Here is a 16,828-nt window from a genome sequence, read left to right as displayed (position 1 = left end):
ATCATGATCAAAGGTACCAGCCATGTTTTCTCGCTATTGATGAGATAACCGTCTGTCATTGATTGCAGGGGGGTGTCCGACCCGACCTCTCGGAAAAAAGGTTATCGCGGAACTCGAACTTGGTGAATTTGATCGACTATGGACAATACCTACGAGTATTCACCCATTCAATCAATGTTCACTGTGATTTCCGCATTGTTTCAACACGATAGCTAAAATAGATATCAACACCTATCGTACGAATACGAACTTAGACCCCGAAAGCTCTCCGTCCTGTGCAAACTGACGTTCGACAAACATATAATCACAACTTGTGTCGCATTGTGTCGAAAAGCTGGACAAGAGCGCGAAACGGGCAATACTGTATCCTATCTAATCATTTGGCCAGACTGCTACGTTGAAATCCGTGACACTTGTACACGGCGCAACATGGCGTCGCGTATACAATAAATAACGAGACCTCATTGTTTTTTAACCTTCTAAGCCGCACACCGTCGCGGTTCTTTCGTCAAGATGGCGACTTTTACCGCATTAAACATCGAACCAGACGATCAAAGCTATGATGAGATCGATAACACGAGAGAGATTCAAATAGAAGATGCTCTTAAGCTCTACACAGCTGCGCTTAAGCTACATGCCCAAGGTCTTCCTTTCTATCGAGAAGCTGCCGAAGCCTACAAGAATTTATTTCAATCGGAAATCTTCAGCTACCCAGAAGCTGTCACTGAATTTACAAGACTCGAAGAGCATCCCGAACTTGAGTATGCCGACTCTGCCATACCTATTGAACTCGATATCGGCCAAGCTGTCGCGGATGGCGCATCCAGCACATTACCTCAAATCCTTTACCTCGCATACAAAAATCATGGACAATTCATTTTGGACTGTGTTAAGGCTCGCCTGCGAAACTCGAATGGCGTGATGGATGATGCCGCAACACTAGATCTACAAGCCAAAGTTTCAATGGATGATTTCGGACGTGCTCTAGCCAGTGATGAATCGGATACCGAGCTATGGAGACGAGCAGCTCGTATTGGAGCCATGCTTGGGAGTCAGAGAATTGCTCGATATTGTCTTGAGGCTGCTGTCGAGGTTGATGACGATCCAACCGTTGCTGAAGTTGAACCTCAATCTTTAGAAGAAGGTTTTGCGGGAGAGCAATTGAAGAGTGTACTCGAAGCTTTGTCTGATGAATTATCTCTATCTCATCCAATAATGGGACCCTACAAAAAGAATGAAATGCCTCAATTTTTGAAGAAACACATTGATCCATATCCATTCCTGCCAAATCCCACCAAAATATTGAATAGGAGCATGGATAATGATGCACCATTGCAGATTCTCGAAGGCCGTGCAATTATCAACGTACCAGAAAGGTCATGGACAGCTATTGGCCATGAGATATGCCAAGCTTCAACTTGCCTTCCTGTTGTTGGTGTTATACTTGCTTTACCCCAAGGAGAGGACCAGTACTTCTCCCCCGAGCCCATATTGGGTGAACAGCATGTTGAAAATCAACCAGAGGTCGTCGACACTGTAATGTCGATATCCCCGATAGTCGAAAGTCTTGGGAATGGCACACCTACTACCAATAATTCTGATGAAAGGACCGGCGAGCCTGCTGGAACAGCTTCTGCACAACTCCCTGATGCAGCTTTGCCTACAAGAAAAAGGTCTCAGTCTGCTGCTGGCTTGCGCGACACCCCAGAAGAGGAAAACAGCACCCACAAGCGTAGCAGGCGTATCAGAAATCGCGAAATTACTACTACTGAAACTCCCGTCGACCCAGCAGCTCAATATGCCGAACAGCTTAGGACGTTTTCTCGTGCTGACGATGATGTTTTCAGATTTGTTGGGAATGTGCTCCAGAAAATAGGCGTTGAAGATTTAGGGACCCGTGAAGAGCTCCAAGTAGCTTTGGCGATTGATAAAGCCACCGAGCGCGACGATATCCGAACCAACACTGCAGTTAGAGATCTACGTGATATCATGAAATCTTGGGACGAAGCTAAGGCAGCAGTGTTTGAAAACGCTAATGTCGCTGACATCCTAGGAACTTCTGGAGGTACTGCGAATGCTGGCTTGTCGGCTTTTCTCGAACATTCAAATTCGGCATCACAAAATATAAACAGCAAACCACTGCCATTTGCAGAATTCGGTGGGATATCACATTTTGCACAAAAAATCGAAAAAGATTGGATGCCATTACAAGATGTAGTTTTTGAATGGCTTCGCACTGTTCTAACAACTTATCTACAGCGTCAATGGAGTGCTGAACTGAAAGTAGCCACTGTTCGGATGATCAGTTTCCTTGACGCAGATATTTTCGATCGCGTTCAGTCAGAGTTGGAATTAAGTCGCTCATCTGGCGAAGCTTCTACCCACCTATCACAGATAGAGGAGATAACAGAAACAATATTTGAACTTCACCTCGACGTCTATACACGCATTACTAATGCAGATAGTATGGTTGGAATGGATATCAGAATTATGACAAAGGATAGGCTTGATCGTTGGGCAGATCTCTCGGCTTTTGTGATGCGTAGCCGGAATTCTGAGCAGGATGATGAACTGTCTTTAAGGTATTTGTGGGCATCAGTCTTTTATGCCACAGTTCCTGAAGAAGTTTCACGCGAGCATAAAGTTCATCTCTGGACTAGCCTTCGAGATATTCTCGACAAGGCTGGAAAACCACCAATTTTACTTCCGAACAATGCCGTCATACCTGAAATATCCACATCGGCGGCAGATCGAGAGGTCTCAAGCCTGACAACGATGGAATTCTTCCAAAATCTTTTCCAGCCCGATAAATCTGACCCGTTAGCAATTATCCAAACACTCGAGCCAGTTTTGGATCCAGAATCCACATCTCAGTCTTTAGAAATGGAGATTGCTGATTCTCAAGACAGCGAGATCTCCAAGATTAAAGATACTACACCAGCGATATTGCGTGACATGTGGAAATTCTTGGACAGTGGAAGCACATCACTTCGTCTTTTTCTGTGGCAACGTCTGAGCGAAGCATATGCCAGCATCGGATACAAGACCAAAGTATTTTCATGTAGCTTAAAATGTATCGAGATATTGGTGGCAGAGTTTAGAAGTGAGGGTTACTTGAAATGTGATGAAGAGACTCGTCGCCATAAGTTGCTGGTATTATTCAAGGCTCTTGATCAGCTATTGGTTCCAGCATTGACTACAGCACTTAACGAAGCTACAACCTGCTTTGAAATTATCGACGACCGCCATATTAAATCAACATGCGCCGCATTGGCACAATTAAGCCGTATACTTCACGCCGCGGCAGTCTTCGATGACGAAATTAGTGTTGGAAGTATTTCACTTCCACAGACTGGGGTCTACTCTATGTTTGGATCGTTTAACAATTTTGCGAACAAGGTCAAGGAAATGCAAGTACGGACGTGGGCTTTACAGTATGCTATGGTCAAAGAAGCTACAACTCAGAATCGTGATCTATTTCCAACTCCTGATAATGATCTAGCGGATTTCCTTGCGCTAGTCCATTATTCATTAGGCTTGAGAAAGTGTTGCAAGGTCTCGAACAAAATTTTCCTTAAGATGATGAAGCAAGAAATGTCCCGTTTTAAGCACATTGACAGATGGGAAGACTATCTGGGCCAGGTATTGTTTGATCTATATGGCATCAAATTAGGTGTAGGCACATTTCTGCTCGATGATCATGGTTGTCCTAGAGAAAACTTGGATCGACGAACTGTCATGAATATTGCAGAACAAGTCATCTCACTTGCGAACAACATGCCAATGAAAGATCTTATGAAGCACGAACTCAAGCCCACAATTGAAAAGATGCAAACTGCTGTCGGTCAGCCCAAAGAAACACCTACCATGCTACATAACTCAAGAAATATCACGGAGTATCTGAAAACTCCAATCCGTCCTCTGGACTTTTATCTAGCCATGAGAGGCGAGGTAGAGATTGATTTCATTTCTGTACATACCCCAGAAAGCCCTCTTGCCGATAAAGGTTGGTATTATCTCTTAGGTATGCTTGCTCTGACAAAATACCGTTCAACGAAGCGAACCAGTGCTGGCTCCCAAACGGATGACTTGAATTTTGCAGCACATTTCATGAAGCTTCAGCTGCAATATACTGCGGATCACTGGGAAGCGTGGTACAGACTTGCGCAATGCTATGATCTGGAGCTAGAGGAAGAGGTGTTATGGAGCGCAGATAAAATGAACGGTGATAGACCACTTTTGGTTCGTTTGCAGAAGTCTTCTATTCATTGTTATGTTATGGCGCTCTCTACAGCAATGCGTTGCGCGGATAGTTCATTTGGAACGGCTGAAAAGCTGTCTGACATGTATCATGATTTTGGAATGCGCTTGTATGCATCATCTCGAGAGCCTTTCAGCATGGAAGTGTTCTGGGTAGGCGAAGAAAAACATATGAGCGGGGAACAAATAGGGATGTACAAGAAGACGCCTTTCGAGGAAATGAGTAAATACAAGTTGTGGAAATATGCAGCAGAACTATTCAAGCGCTCTCTCGCGGATCGGCCAGATTTCTGGATGTAAGTTTATTTCCATACTCGCGTCAAATTGAATGCTAATATATTTAGGAATCATTTTATGCTGGGAAAATGCCAGTGGAAAATGATAGCGGCCGCACAGGAAGAATATTATCAGCCCAATGTACCCACCATGGAGATGGTCTTGAATACGTTCATTCGTGCCATAGAAACATGCCCGAAACCAAGTAAAAGCAGTCAGGAGCCCATCCTGGAACCACATTATAAGCTTGCCTCTCTTGTTCATAAACTGGTAGCGCGAGGAGAAATGGAATTTCAAGATGCCGCTAAGCTTCTACAAGACCGACCATATGGTCCACGCAAGGGAGATCCTTTTGTGATTGAAAATGAAGAAGATTGGGAAATATTTATTCTTGCTTGCTTCCGCCAGTTACGGAATTTAGACAAGCCACACTGGCATCATCGTATGATTGCTCGTGTAGCTAACGTCGTTTACGATGAGTCTAATCCGGATTACGAAAAAGCTTGTTTGGCTCGCAGTGAATTTCGAGAGTCTATATTCACCAAAACCATGTCTATGCAAGTTTGGAAACCAGAAGCGGAAAGACCAGGAAGACATTTTGTTTACATGCGACGTTATGCTCTGTTCATGGCCAGGCTCTTGTTTCTGACTGACGATAAACCAAATATGGAATTGTTGGCTAAGCGTGTCAGGAAGCGGGCAGTGGACTACTTCAAATTTGGCGATGTCTGGAATGAATGTTGTACAATTTATCTTAGGCTGATTCGTAAAGCTGCTGCTATACCTGCTAATGTCGACGAAGTCTTCAGAGGAATCTCGCAGGAGGTGTGGGAGGCCTACTCACAACGCCTAGACGATTCTATCAGAGATGGTAGTCTTTCACACCCAGCTCTTGATGCTTTGCGAGAGACTATTGAGTTGAAGAAACTCAACAATGGCCTTGCGAAGATAACCCCCATCGACGATATGATCAATGATATCTGGGCAGTCCTTTATATTCAGGTCGTCAGGGACACTCCTGCAATAGACGTTACGGCATTGACCCAATCTCAAATTGACGGAGAAGCTGCAACAAGACCGTCGGGTCCGATGACTCTCAATCATATTCTTACCAATACGGATGCCTCTACCCCGCTTCCTTCTGTCGAGGTGCCCAGACCTCGCAAACTCGGTATCAACCGCAAGGCAGTAATTACAAGAGCTGAGCAATCTATCAACCGTGCCGCTGAAGCAGCTAGACCTGCTGCCCCTACTCGTCCTAAGAATGCCGTGTCATCTTCTGTTTTGCCTTCAAATGCATCGCCTATTACTTCGTCTGCCCCCAGAATCGAGATACCTGTTGCAGCACCCCAGCAAAGCGCAAGAAGAGAGGATAGTTCAGCACCAGGCAGTGTACACGATAGTGCAGATGATGAGAGTGATTTGAGCGATGTTCCTGATATGGACGATCTGGATGGATCTTTAATGTTTCCGAACCTGATGAGAAGAAATGGGAGTGGGAGCGTAGGACATACTCCTACCCCGGGAAGTAACGGATAGAGTTTCTGAGGTTAATGGATTCAATCATATTTGCTTTTGCGTGGAGTTTGAGAAGGAAAATACCCATAGCTAAGCAGATGAGCTGCCCTTAGCCTTGTACTATATTAAAAGTGTGCCATACCAAATAATAAAACGAATTAATGAGCTTATTTCTTCTCGTCTTTTGCTATTGACTTGTCTATACGTATCTCCTCTAGAAACCCAAACTCCGAAAAATAGGTCTGGCTAAGAAGAGCACAGCCGTGAGGAAATCCGAGCATATACTTGTAAAATAGAAGGTTTGCATATTTCAGTTTTTCAAAACTGAGCGCCACATCTCGAGATATCGCATGTGAAACCTCGCACCCTCAGCTCGTGCCGAGGATGGCTTTCTATAACCTTTTTCATCCATCTCAACGAATCATAGCACATGCTGCATCAATACCTCTTTCTTCTCAGTCGAAATTCCGTCTCCAATTTCGCGCGGTTAAGTATTCCTCGTAAATCAGTCCATTCTTTCAATCCATTGGACTGACCCAAATTCATTACTTCGTGCATTAGATGCCTCTCCCCTTTTCACCCCCTCCTCGGTCAATCTAGGCACATCGGAAGAACAACTCTGCATGTACTACCTACCTCCTACAAACCATCCCCATCGCCCATTCCCTTTAATCTCCTACATATACATACATGCGCACATGCGTATTTAAACATTCATTAACATATACCCAATTCCCAACAGTTTCATGCACCACAACGTGACAAATGAAAAATGACAAACCCGTATGCACGAAGCCGAGCAGGGCCGCAGCACGAGAACTCCACGCCATGTGACCTTCCTTTTACAATTGGATTGCCCATGCTTGGTGGATTGAAACTGCAGCGTGCAACGCTAGATTCCACAATTTTGTTGATCCGGTGGGGAAAATGAACTACGTGATGGCGGGAGGATGCAGGAAGGTGGATTGAAGCTTGGTGTTACGGGGATGGCATGGGTTAGTGGAATACTGCATGGAAGAGGTTGAAGCGGAATGGAAGGTTTCTTAAATGATAGGCATGTATGTGTTGTGTTATGTTGAGTTATAATGTGTTATGAAAATTCTGCGTTGGGAAGGAGGGGTGTTTTGTCGTTGAGTGATATGAGGGGTACCAAGAATTTCAGCGATAAATGTTCTCTACTTAACCGGTACATAGGCTCAAGATAGGTTGCCAAGACTTCAAGACTCTAGGTAGGTTGGAATTTGTTCTGTTTTTTGGAAGTAGGTGATCACTTCATATTGCCAAGAATAAATATGTATATATATTTTATTGATGAATTATTCAAATAGGAAAGAGAATTGATTTTATTTAGGTAAGTAACAGGTATTCAACTCTTGGTCTACCTACCAGTGATCTTACGCTCGTACCATCGAAGTGGAGGATACGTCACGATAGTAAAGACACCACTTAAGAAGATTCCAACGTCACCTCCATAGGGTCCAAATTTAGCTGCAATTGGGCCTAATTGTAGTGTTAGTATGTTGAATGTACTGGAAGAAAGTAGTGATTGTTACTTACCGACATACCAAACCTGAGCCATGCCAGGCAGACCACCACCCAGATAACCAACCAAAAGAGCCATAACAGCAGCCAAGCCCCATGGTAGTTTGGCGGGTCTATCCCAAGAGTTCAGATCGTAACCTTCTGTACGACGGAACCATTTATCTTCTATTAAGAGAATAAATGTGAAAGAAACCGTCCAATATCCAAGTAGAGAGACAAAGTCGCTGACGATACTGGATAAGTGTGCTCTACCAGCAATTGCGAGAACAGCAATTACAAGAGCGTTAACAAACGACCAGATAAATCTTGGGATTGCATGGAAATAATGACCAAGCAATTGAAGACCAAGACCACTAGAGTAGTTCACAGCGACGTTGTTACCGATGACTGAGAAAACCAATAGGACAAGGCAGAACTTGGAGAATCGGAACGGGTGGAAAGACTCTAGAAGAAGACCACCAAGTCCATGGTCTTCATATGCTGTTGCCCAGGTTGGATTTTTTGATGAAGCCAGTGCTGCATTTCCCAGACATGCACCGATAATAGTTGCAAAGATCGTTGGAAGGGAAATTCCCAAGATGGTAAGGAAGAAGATTTTCCAGCCCTTGGTATTGGCAGGGTAGTTGCAGTAGTAATCTGAAGCAATTGAGCACCATCCCGAGGCGGAAGAAAAGCATACAGCGAAGAAGCTAAGCCAAGAGCCTGAGAAACCAAGACCAGAAACCTCGGATGGGAGGCTTGGCTCCATCTTGGGAGCGACCTGGCCAATCAAGACACACATGATAATGAATGTCATGATCCAAGAGTATTTCTCCCATGTATGAATGATTCTGAAGCCGAAAATTGATACAATATAACTGATGACTGCGATGATGATAATTCCCACCACGATTGTCATGGTGTAATCGGAGACGGCAGCCAAAATCTGACCCACCACCACAATATTTACCACGGCAAAACCTCCACCGATAACAACATTGAGAACTGAGCAGAGTTTTGCACCGTAGAAACCGAAGGAATATCGAGAGCATGCAATTGCACGGAGACCAAGCTTAAAACTCGTTAGCAGAACTCAAGAAATAGATTTCCAGAACACTTACCTTTGGACCAAGAGTACCAGTATATGCAGTGCAAGCGGCTCCCAAAATAGTTGAAACAATAATGGCGCCAACTGCTTGGCTGAGGGAGAGACCATAGACTTCGGGATCCGTGCCAAGAAGGCCAATTGGTATGGTGCCAACATGCATTGTGAGAGACCACCAGAGAAAGAAGACGTTGAGGATTGACGGAGGTTGCTTGTCTTCTTCGTGTATCCTATCAATACCTTGCGTTTCGATTCCCAGCTTTTCGTCGAGCCATTCTTCACCACGTCGCAGACTACGCAGGAAGCCTTTTTTCTCTCGAAGTTGTCTAGCCAAGACTATCTCCTCAGAGTCGCCCTCGGAATCATGACTGCCAGCCGCGATCACAGCAGGATCAAGGTCTTTTTCAAGGCGGCCGTTCTCCAGATCATGGGAATGTTTAACATGGTGAGCATGTTTCAGATCAGCCTGATCACCATGGACGAAGTCCGACATTGCTCCAAGGTTGTAAATTTAGGGAAGCAGAATGAAAAAGATGAAAACTTTCTGAGACGGGTAGGACAATCAGAGGGGGGACACGACCTAGTTACATATGTATGCAACGGAAAGCCAAGGCTTGACATTCTAGAAAATTAATTTAACTCATGAGGGGTGCCTCCCATTTCTTGGGACGAATCAATTGAACGGAAAACAATAGGTGAGCTGTACGTAGGAAGCCTGATAAGAACTCACGAAGATGGGAGCTTTTTCGCAAGTGTTTGGTGATCTTCACTGGCTCGTGTAGATAAGCGTCCTGGTTGGTTCCTTCTTGGCAAATCTTTATCAGGAAGGTATTTTGTGGTTAGTGGAGCAAGGTACGGATGGGGAAATATCGCGGGTGCTCCGATTCCCATACTTGCAATTGGCCGAGGGAGGCACAGGATAGCAAGAGTATGGTAAAGGTAAAAAGCTCACAAGGAACAAAAAAGAAAGAGTATCTTTAAGTTGGGGTAATTATTGGATAGTTGGAATGAATCCATCGGCGCACGCCGTATACCACGTTCTGGAAGGACCACCATACTACTAATGGAATATAATCCAATCTTGTTGGACGGAAATGGATCCAGATTCAAACCTTAGGGCAGGGTTCGGGAGATAGTGGTGATACGAAAGGTAAGCCACATCCAATTTTCTGATATGGAAATCGTGAGAACCTTAAAAGACCACCACATATTGTTTGCTATTGGGTTCGAAGATGGAGGGAAGCAGATAAGACACTGGTATGAGTGGCATTTGGAGTACAATGCAATAGTTGGAGAGTAGAGCCACGAAAAGGATCATGCGGATGGCCGGAGTAACGGCTCATGTTGTGATGAGGAAAAGAGGAAACGTTCTAGTGTAACGAAACACTGGTTGACAACTTGACAACTTGACATGTCCTGACTTCTGATAAAGGAAACGAGATCGTATCGTGTTTTGTCAATGCAGTGACCAAAGGGCTGGCGTGCAAGGATTGATGTGACCCGTGCGACTTGATAAGGTAGAGAAGTGGCGCGGGGGATCACGGGGTTCGTGCAGTTATCATAAAGTTTATCGTCAACATCTATGAAATGATATGTGAAATACGCGACGAGAGAGAGAGATACGATCGGACTCGTTTCCAATTTAGATAAGGTGTTCTAACCAATCTCGCTAATACGAGTTGCTAGTTATGTACTATATATATATACCTGGGTACTCTCAAGTGGCGCGTAGTATCGACCCGGATAACATATTCCTCCCAATTTTAAACGACCGAGGTAAGTGGAAAGGGGGAGGGATAGGTCCGAATAATCCTCTCCCACCGAACGCTCTCTAGTCATTCTTCATCCACTTGAATGATGCGGGTACATTCAGAACTTTGCATCTGCCCAGACAATCGAATCAGACTTGTTTAGTCTTGGTACGATGAGTATTGGCGCCAAGGAAGCTTGTCTTAAATCTGGCGTGAACTACGAGCCAACTCGCAACTCAAATTCAACGTCATCAAACATCTCATGGTACGCGATGGGATTTTTCACTTGAAGCAACTTCTCCCCGAGTGAAATTGAGTTCGGCGCACGTCTTTTTGAGTTGAGAAGTTGGCCCTATCATCCACAATTACCTCGATCATCTAGTGGCAAATATATTCCTCTGTTATGAAGCTTTTGCTGCTTGCTCAAACATTACGCCCCTTTCTCTCATCCCTACTCGTATATTTGGGCCTTCTTTCGGAATCAACTCAACTGGGCCTTCTCGAACTCTCAGCAATAGCGAGTGCAACGCAACCTCAAGAGGCAGGCTTATCTGGTACCAAGAAAAGAAATACCATCATACATAAAGAGACGATGTCAGGTTCCATCGGAACTTCTAGTGGGAACTTCTTCAAGGACCTCAAAAGCAAAAGATCATGTTGAAAAACTTCAAAGTGACTGGAACTTTGAGTGCGAAAACTTCAAAGGGAATGAAACTCTGAGTGCGAAAACTTCCGCGTTTCTCTCTGCATAGTGTAAACAGTAGCAATGACGCAAAGGAATTATCTCGACTTTTGCATAATAATTGCTGATCATATTGTCACTGTCTGGGCTGTCATTGTCTGATCTCTGCAATATGTCCAGTTGTATTGTATACACTTGATGCTTGAGGGCATCAATTGATCGAAGTCAACCGAATTGCATTAAAAATGATCTAACAAAGCTCTCAAGGCTGTGGTTGTGGTTGCCAGTAGTCGCGTCTTACGGTATACTGTCGCTAGAATAGATGAGGAAATATTCACTTTTCGGCCGTACAATCTATTGCACCTCAATTTCTGAAAGAAATTTGGACCAAAGATGTATCAGCTCACTCTCAATACAACACCGTAAACAGTAAGTTGAGGGGCTTGTATAGCTTCAATTTTACATTCTTAAATGATACTCGAGCTTCGCAAAATCATTTTCAAATCCATCTCACTTCTCCCGTTTTTTGACCCTATCATTTCCCGCATCTCAGAGAGACAGAATGGATTGTTTACCCCCAAAGAAGCGCATTTGTCTGAATTTGCATCACTATGCTATACCTGCCACCTCCGAGGCCTCAGGTAATGCTGTTCAAGAATCTATGAACTCTAAGGTATGTATTCCCCTGTTATGTTATAGTGGTCAGAACAAATCGCACTCCAACATGAGGTCCTTGAAGCCGAAAGGATACAAGGTGTTTGAGTATGGAGTGCGATCCCTCAATAGCTTCTCTCCTTTGCTTGTGCATTGAACATCGGAAATCATTTTGTGCAGACTACTGACTCCAAAGCAGGCCCTGCAGCGACGTAAAACTCCCACAGTTCGTTTTTATATGTTTCGATGGCTTCCCAAGGAGCTTCAGCTTGAAATATGGAAGATAGCCGCTGCAGACATTGATGCGCAAATTATTACGATAGATACCAAAGTCCACCCCATCAATGAACAATCGCAAGTCAATCAGTACCATCGAGGTCCCGCATACATTCACAGAAATAGCATTTCCACCGACACTGAAATCACATCACTCGTGGCCCATTATCAAATTCCAAGCCTTCTCCACACCTGCGGAGATGCTAGAGAGGTAGGATTGAAATACTACCGCCCAGTATTTGGCCGCGAGATAGGCGGCGCACCTATCTACATGGCTATAGACCATCGTCGTGCTCCGGATACATTTTATTTCAACAAACTGAACGCTCTAATAATGCTCCGCTCCAGCACACGAAATTTCAACAGGGGTGTTAAAAATGATTTGGATTCTATCAAATCTGCCGTAGTGTGTATGAAAGTGCACAATGGCCCTAGCATGAACAGTCGAGGTCTCCGTTGGATAACATCATCGCTTCGAGAGATCAGCACTTTGTGGATTGCACGGGATGAACCGTGTATTTGTAGCCAGAAGTACACCACAATGGCACCAACAGTAAGGCTATTGCCGCACTTACTAGCAGAAACCATGATTGAGCAGCACGCTACCTTGCAACAAAAGAAGAAGCTTGAGAGTCGTGGTTTTTATTTCGACGAAATCATCAAATGTGTGGAGAACCCAGGACATTCTGTTACGAACTACGGGTTTAAGATCCCGCAGGCTAGAATCACGTCGGTAGATAAGCTGAAGCAAATTTATGAGAAGTCGGTTGGGAGAGGGGCACGATCTCTTGCTACTCTCGAGTATCTTCAAAAGACGCTAAAGCAAAGGGGTCCCATAATCTAGGACTGGTCTATCAGTGGAGGTGAGCCAAGCGAAGCAAGGAAGAGCCGAGGAAAGGTTACTCTGGTTGATGGTGGTTGATTCGAACATTAGACAGCCGTTCCGATAAAGTCAGATTCGTTTAGGAGATGTGTGTAAATGGCCAGCGGACAGGAGGATGAGAGAGATGATGGGGAAGCAAGATAATTATATGGTGATGTCAGGACAAGGCATCTATATTTGTACACACTTTCGATTAACACATCTATGCATGTTGAATGTGATTGATTATTCAATTCTCAATGTTAATTTCATCGATATCATGTTTCAATGTCCCAATTCAACTTCATCAATGATATGATAATGTATTTCTACACGTGAAACCCCCTGAAAATTTATGGAACCCCTACTACAATCAAAATCCTGCTGATATTTTCACTCATTCTCGATCCATGAGAGCTTTTGATTAAACAACACTTCTCCTACCAGAGCCTGCCCTCAATCCAAATTTAAAATGTAGTATAAACCCGAACCTCCAATGCCCAATTAACTTCAACGTATTCCCAAACACCATGCTCCGATGTGTTAAGTCTCTCATCCATATCTTTGCAATGCGAAATCTCGATCCTGGCGACTTACTTCGTTCTTTTCCGGTGGTCATCATAATCGTCCATTGCAAAGATTACCGCTAAATTCATGGTTACGCGTCTCAAACAACTTGACTGGAAAGGAACATCAAGGTGTTTTAAAAAAGCATCTAAACTTTCAAGTTTACTGCCGCAATAACATATGATATCACCCCCCGGCCCGTGATCTTTGAAAAGTTCTGCTTTTTCATGCTCAATTAATGCCTTCAAGCATTCGGACCCTCTCAGTGAATTCCAATGTGCTTTGAGCGCATCCATTCTTGTGAAGCGCCTGCCACATCCATACCGCTCATCTCTAAATCGACCACCACATTGAAATTCCTTAGCATTTGTATGCAGGAGCTCGTGGCGGCGACAGTCTTTGCGTCTTGAGAAACCCTTTCTGCAGGTACTGCACTTATAAGGCTTCTCATTTGTATGACTCCTTGCGTGTTCACGGAGTGTAGTCCCCCTTGTGAATGTCTTGGAACAAACATTGCACCGGTGGGGATCGCCTTTCTTTCTGGCTTTCGTGAAGCTAGGCACCGTCTCAGAGCCAGATGTTGTTTGAAGCGAGATCTCTTGAGGTGCGGAACATAAAGGCTGAGTATCAAATGGAGCCTTGAGAGTTGAGTTTGCGGTTTGCATTTGGGTTTCAGCATACTGAATGGCAAGCTCTGGGCCTGTTGAGCCGCTTCCATCAAGTACGGGCTTCTCGCCTATATATTGATTGATCGATGAGTGATCAGAACTCTGAATGTTTTGTGGTGGTGCGGTGATAATTGTGCTTTGCGCAACTTCATGAGGTATGGAATAGTCAGCCGAGTTGCTAGCCCTTTCACTGGAATTTCCCACGCCAATGTCTACGCGGCCTTCATTGCAATCAAGAGTCAGATCTATGATCTCAGATATCCGTAGACCTGACGCTTTCTTGGATCCCCGAGACTGATTGAGATTCTGTGAATGTATTGACGGCGAGTTAGTCGCTGCTTGGAGGAAGCTGCATTTTTCATGGAAAGCAGCGATCGCCCTTTCTTTTAAAACATTGATGTTGGCATTGAACTCGTTGCTCCAAATCATCAGATCATTCAAACTATTCATTGTCTCCAAAAATGCCAGTTTTATATCCAGAGACTCAAGTAATTCTTGCATTGTGAAGTATTTGTAAGGTTCTAACATGAGCTGTGTCGCGGGAGCTTGTTCGAGAATACTTCTCTGGTGATTCTTGGTGTTATCTTCGTTCATGATGTTCAGTTGGCTGATTCGAAATCGACTTCAAATTTCTTGGAGCATTGCTTTGTTTTTATCAATTGAGACCTAGTTTCCTATATATGCATCGCCTTGACTTTTTGAAATGCATCGCATTATGGCGGCCCGTCAGGACCAGTCTGGACACAGAAGACAGGAACCATCATGTCCATTTTGCGTTGAATGGCTGTGCTGTGTGTGATGTTGCGTAATGCAGGGTACGTTCAGCTGGAGTTTGTGGTCTTTGATAGGCGCTTACTATCAGCCGTGCAACATTTGCATCGCCAGGATCTAGAGAACTTGCCCTTTCCACATTCGCCCGAAGCAATTGAAAGAATTGAAAAGGCGATGCACACTAAGCAGGCTGAAGAGTCCATTGGTTCTTTACCTACCGGGTCACACGCCGTATGTAGGAGGAGGTTCGAGGTTCTGCGTTGTGAAGATCCTAATAAGATACGTGTGCGACGAATGATGAGGGAGGTAAGGTTAAGACCCGACTGAATGCATCTCTCTCAGCATTTCAAAGTGCCTCGCCATATATCCTGACCACCATTCAATTTTCAAGGGACCAGGCGATGCAGCATCTTATATTTGATGATTAGTACATCGCCTTTGTGGGTGCCCGGCTACCTTACTCGTCAATAATACATTAGTTTCTAGATGATGCATAGATTTGGTATCGTGAATGTTCGAAAGTTCTTGTCACATTACCGGACCAACATCCCCAGGAAATACTGCTTTGTTTTTAGAGTAAAATTCAATCCATCAAGAATGTCTTCACATTTTAAGAATCAAAAAGACGGCGTTGGGATAGGGACCCAGGTAAAATTTGAATTTGAAATTTGTAAATCCGGATTACTCAACGATGATTCAGGAGGAAAAGTACGATGGTGTTGTGGCTCCTTAACAATGACGAATTTAGGTATGCTGGTATGGTAGGTAGTAGTGTTTGAAAGGTTTCGTCGTTCCTGTTTTTACGTGTGCTGCGTGGATAACGGACGGTAGACATGTTTGGAGTGTCGGCGGGCCCTTCGAATTGCATCGCCAGCCCGCGCGTTTGTAACGACCGGTTGCTGAATCTAATGTATCACCAGCCGAACATCGCCTTTTTCTACCTCGACTTTATTTTCCTTTCTCACCCTGCGCTACGAGCAGATAGCGAATCATTGATTGACAACTTCCAGACCTTTGCATTCAAATTATGGGGGCGAGATCATGCAAGGCTGTGTGCCTATACGTAAGAGAAAAAACAGGCCGGAATTGACCAATGCAGAACACCTCTCTCTACTCCGTACGCGTTGTTTTGGTGAGGGTGCACATACCATTACGCAGTGATCAATTCGGGTCAGTTTCTTCTCCTACGTATAGTGTGCTACCAATAAAATGGAAAAGTAAGGCTAAAATGCATCGCCAGGCCAAAGCTTCATCTCGTGTCGCAGAGTTCCAGCCAAACCCAAATCCAGATCCCCCGCAGGAGAATTTCGCCACAATTTTATGTCTCTTTTGACTCGCAATTTTAAAAAGCGTCGCCTTTCTAGCACAAGCGGATTGATTATCGACTGACCCAACATACCAAAAATGACATCGCCTTTAAATATTCCAATGAATTGCGTTCAGTCCATATGAACCCCGCTTTAAATGACTTCTGATTCTGCTCAAAATACATGGCGACGCAAGTTATCATTCTTCCGCCCAAATATGAACAGGCAGTGGCTCCGGTTGGCGTAAATAGCGACGCATCAGTTAGTGTTTTTACTCTGACAACATACGAATGTCAATGGATTTTATGCCTCTGCTCAAAAGGCATGGCGATGCAGTGGTATCCTCGATTTGCCAATATCCATGCTTCGACTAAGTCGAGGATCGTGGTGCATATATACTGCAGACGAAATCCTCTTTCCTTCTTACCTTTCGAATAGCATCCACAAGACATAATTTCTATACAACTCTGACTGGCAAATCTGCAAGATCTGGTTCCAACCCCTTCACTTTCACACATCTCTCTTGATAGACACCTCGAGATAGAAAGACTCCATTACCTACCTCTGCTATTCGCCACACAATCGTTGTTGTCCGTAGCTTCGAAAAGAG

At 44.3% G+C, this 16,828-nt stretch overlaps 4 protein-coding genes across 4 annotated transcripts; 2 read left to right on the top strand and 2 right to left on the bottom strand.

The window, feature by feature from the left end:
• Positions 1-160: 160 nt before the first annotated feature.
• EAE98_002043 (uncharacterized protein) lies at positions 161-6,221 on the top strand. Its single transcript, XM_038949662.1, has 2 exons — positions 161-4,556; positions 4,605-6,221. The coding sequence occupies exons 1-2, from the start codon at positions 514-516 to the stop codon at positions 6,073-6,075; spliced, it is 5,514 nt and encodes a 1,837-aa protein (XP_038813401.1). The 5' UTR covers positions 161-513; the 3' UTR covers positions 6,076-6,221.
• Positions 6,222-7,318: 1,097 nt separating this feature from the next.
• On the bottom strand, positions 7,319-11,094 carry EAE98_002042 (uncharacterized protein). Its single transcript, XM_038949661.1, has 3 exons — positions 8,697-11,094; positions 7,612-8,647; positions 7,319-7,554 (listed from the first exon to the last, which is right to left on the bottom strand). The coding sequence occupies exons 1-3, from the start codon at positions 9,171-9,173 to the stop codon at positions 7,433-7,435; spliced, it is 1,635 nt and encodes a 544-aa protein (XP_038813400.1). The 5' UTR covers positions 9,174-11,094; the 3' UTR covers positions 7,319-7,432.
• Positions 11,095-11,675: 581 nt separating this feature from the next.
• EAE98_002041 (uncharacterized protein) lies at positions 11,676-12,887 on the top strand (the record flags this gene model as incomplete). Its single annotated transcript, XM_038949660.1, has 2 exons — positions 11,676-11,786; positions 11,967-12,887. The coding sequence occupies 2 exons, from the start codon at positions 11,676-11,678 to the stop codon at positions 12,885-12,887; spliced, it is 1,032 nt and encodes a 343-aa protein (XP_038813399.1).
• A 611-nt stretch (positions 12,888-13,498) lies between these two features.
• On the bottom strand, positions 13,499-14,734 carry EAE98_002040 (uncharacterized protein; the record flags this gene model as incomplete). Its single annotated transcript, XM_038949659.1, has 1 exon — positions 13,499-14,734. The coding sequence occupies one exon, from the start codon at positions 14,732-14,734 to the stop codon at positions 13,499-13,501; it is 1,236 nt and encodes a 411-aa protein (XP_038813398.1).
• Positions 14,735-16,828: the final 2,094 nt, after the last annotated feature.

The sequence above is a fragment of the Botrytis deweyae genome, assembly GCF_014898535.1.
Source record: "Botrytis deweyae strain B1 chromosome Unknown BDEW_004, whole genome shotgun sequence".
Lineage (NCBI taxonomy): Eukaryota > Fungi > Ascomycota > Leotiomycetes > Helotiales > Sclerotiniaceae > Botrytis > Botrytis deweyae.
The sequence above is the reverse complement of the archived record's forward strand: the minus strand, read 5'-3'. Positions and strand labels throughout refer to the sequence as shown.

Excerpts from the sequence above, each read along its gene's own strand:
- EAE98_002043 (XM_038949662.1), top strand. The coding sequence starts at position 514 with ATGGCGACTTTTACCGCATTAAACATCGAACCAGACGATCAAAGCTAT. Across the intron at positions 4,557-4,604 it reads GATCGGCCAGATTTCTGGAT|GAATCATTTTATGCTGGGAA; the intron begins GTAAGTTTATTT and ends TAATATATTTAG.
- EAE98_002042 (XM_038949661.1), bottom strand. The coding sequence starts at position 9,173 with ATGTCGGACTTCGTCCATGGTGATCAGGCTGATCTGAAACATGCTCAC. Across the intron at positions 8,648-8,696 it reads CTGGTACTCTTGGTCCAAAG|CTTGGTCTCCGTGCAATTGC; the intron begins GTAAGTGTTCTG and ends ACGAGTTTTAAG. Across the intron at positions 7,555-7,611 it reads GGCTCAGGTTTGGTATGTCG|GCCCAATTGCAGCTAAATTT; the intron begins GTAAGTAACAAT and ends CACTACAATTAG.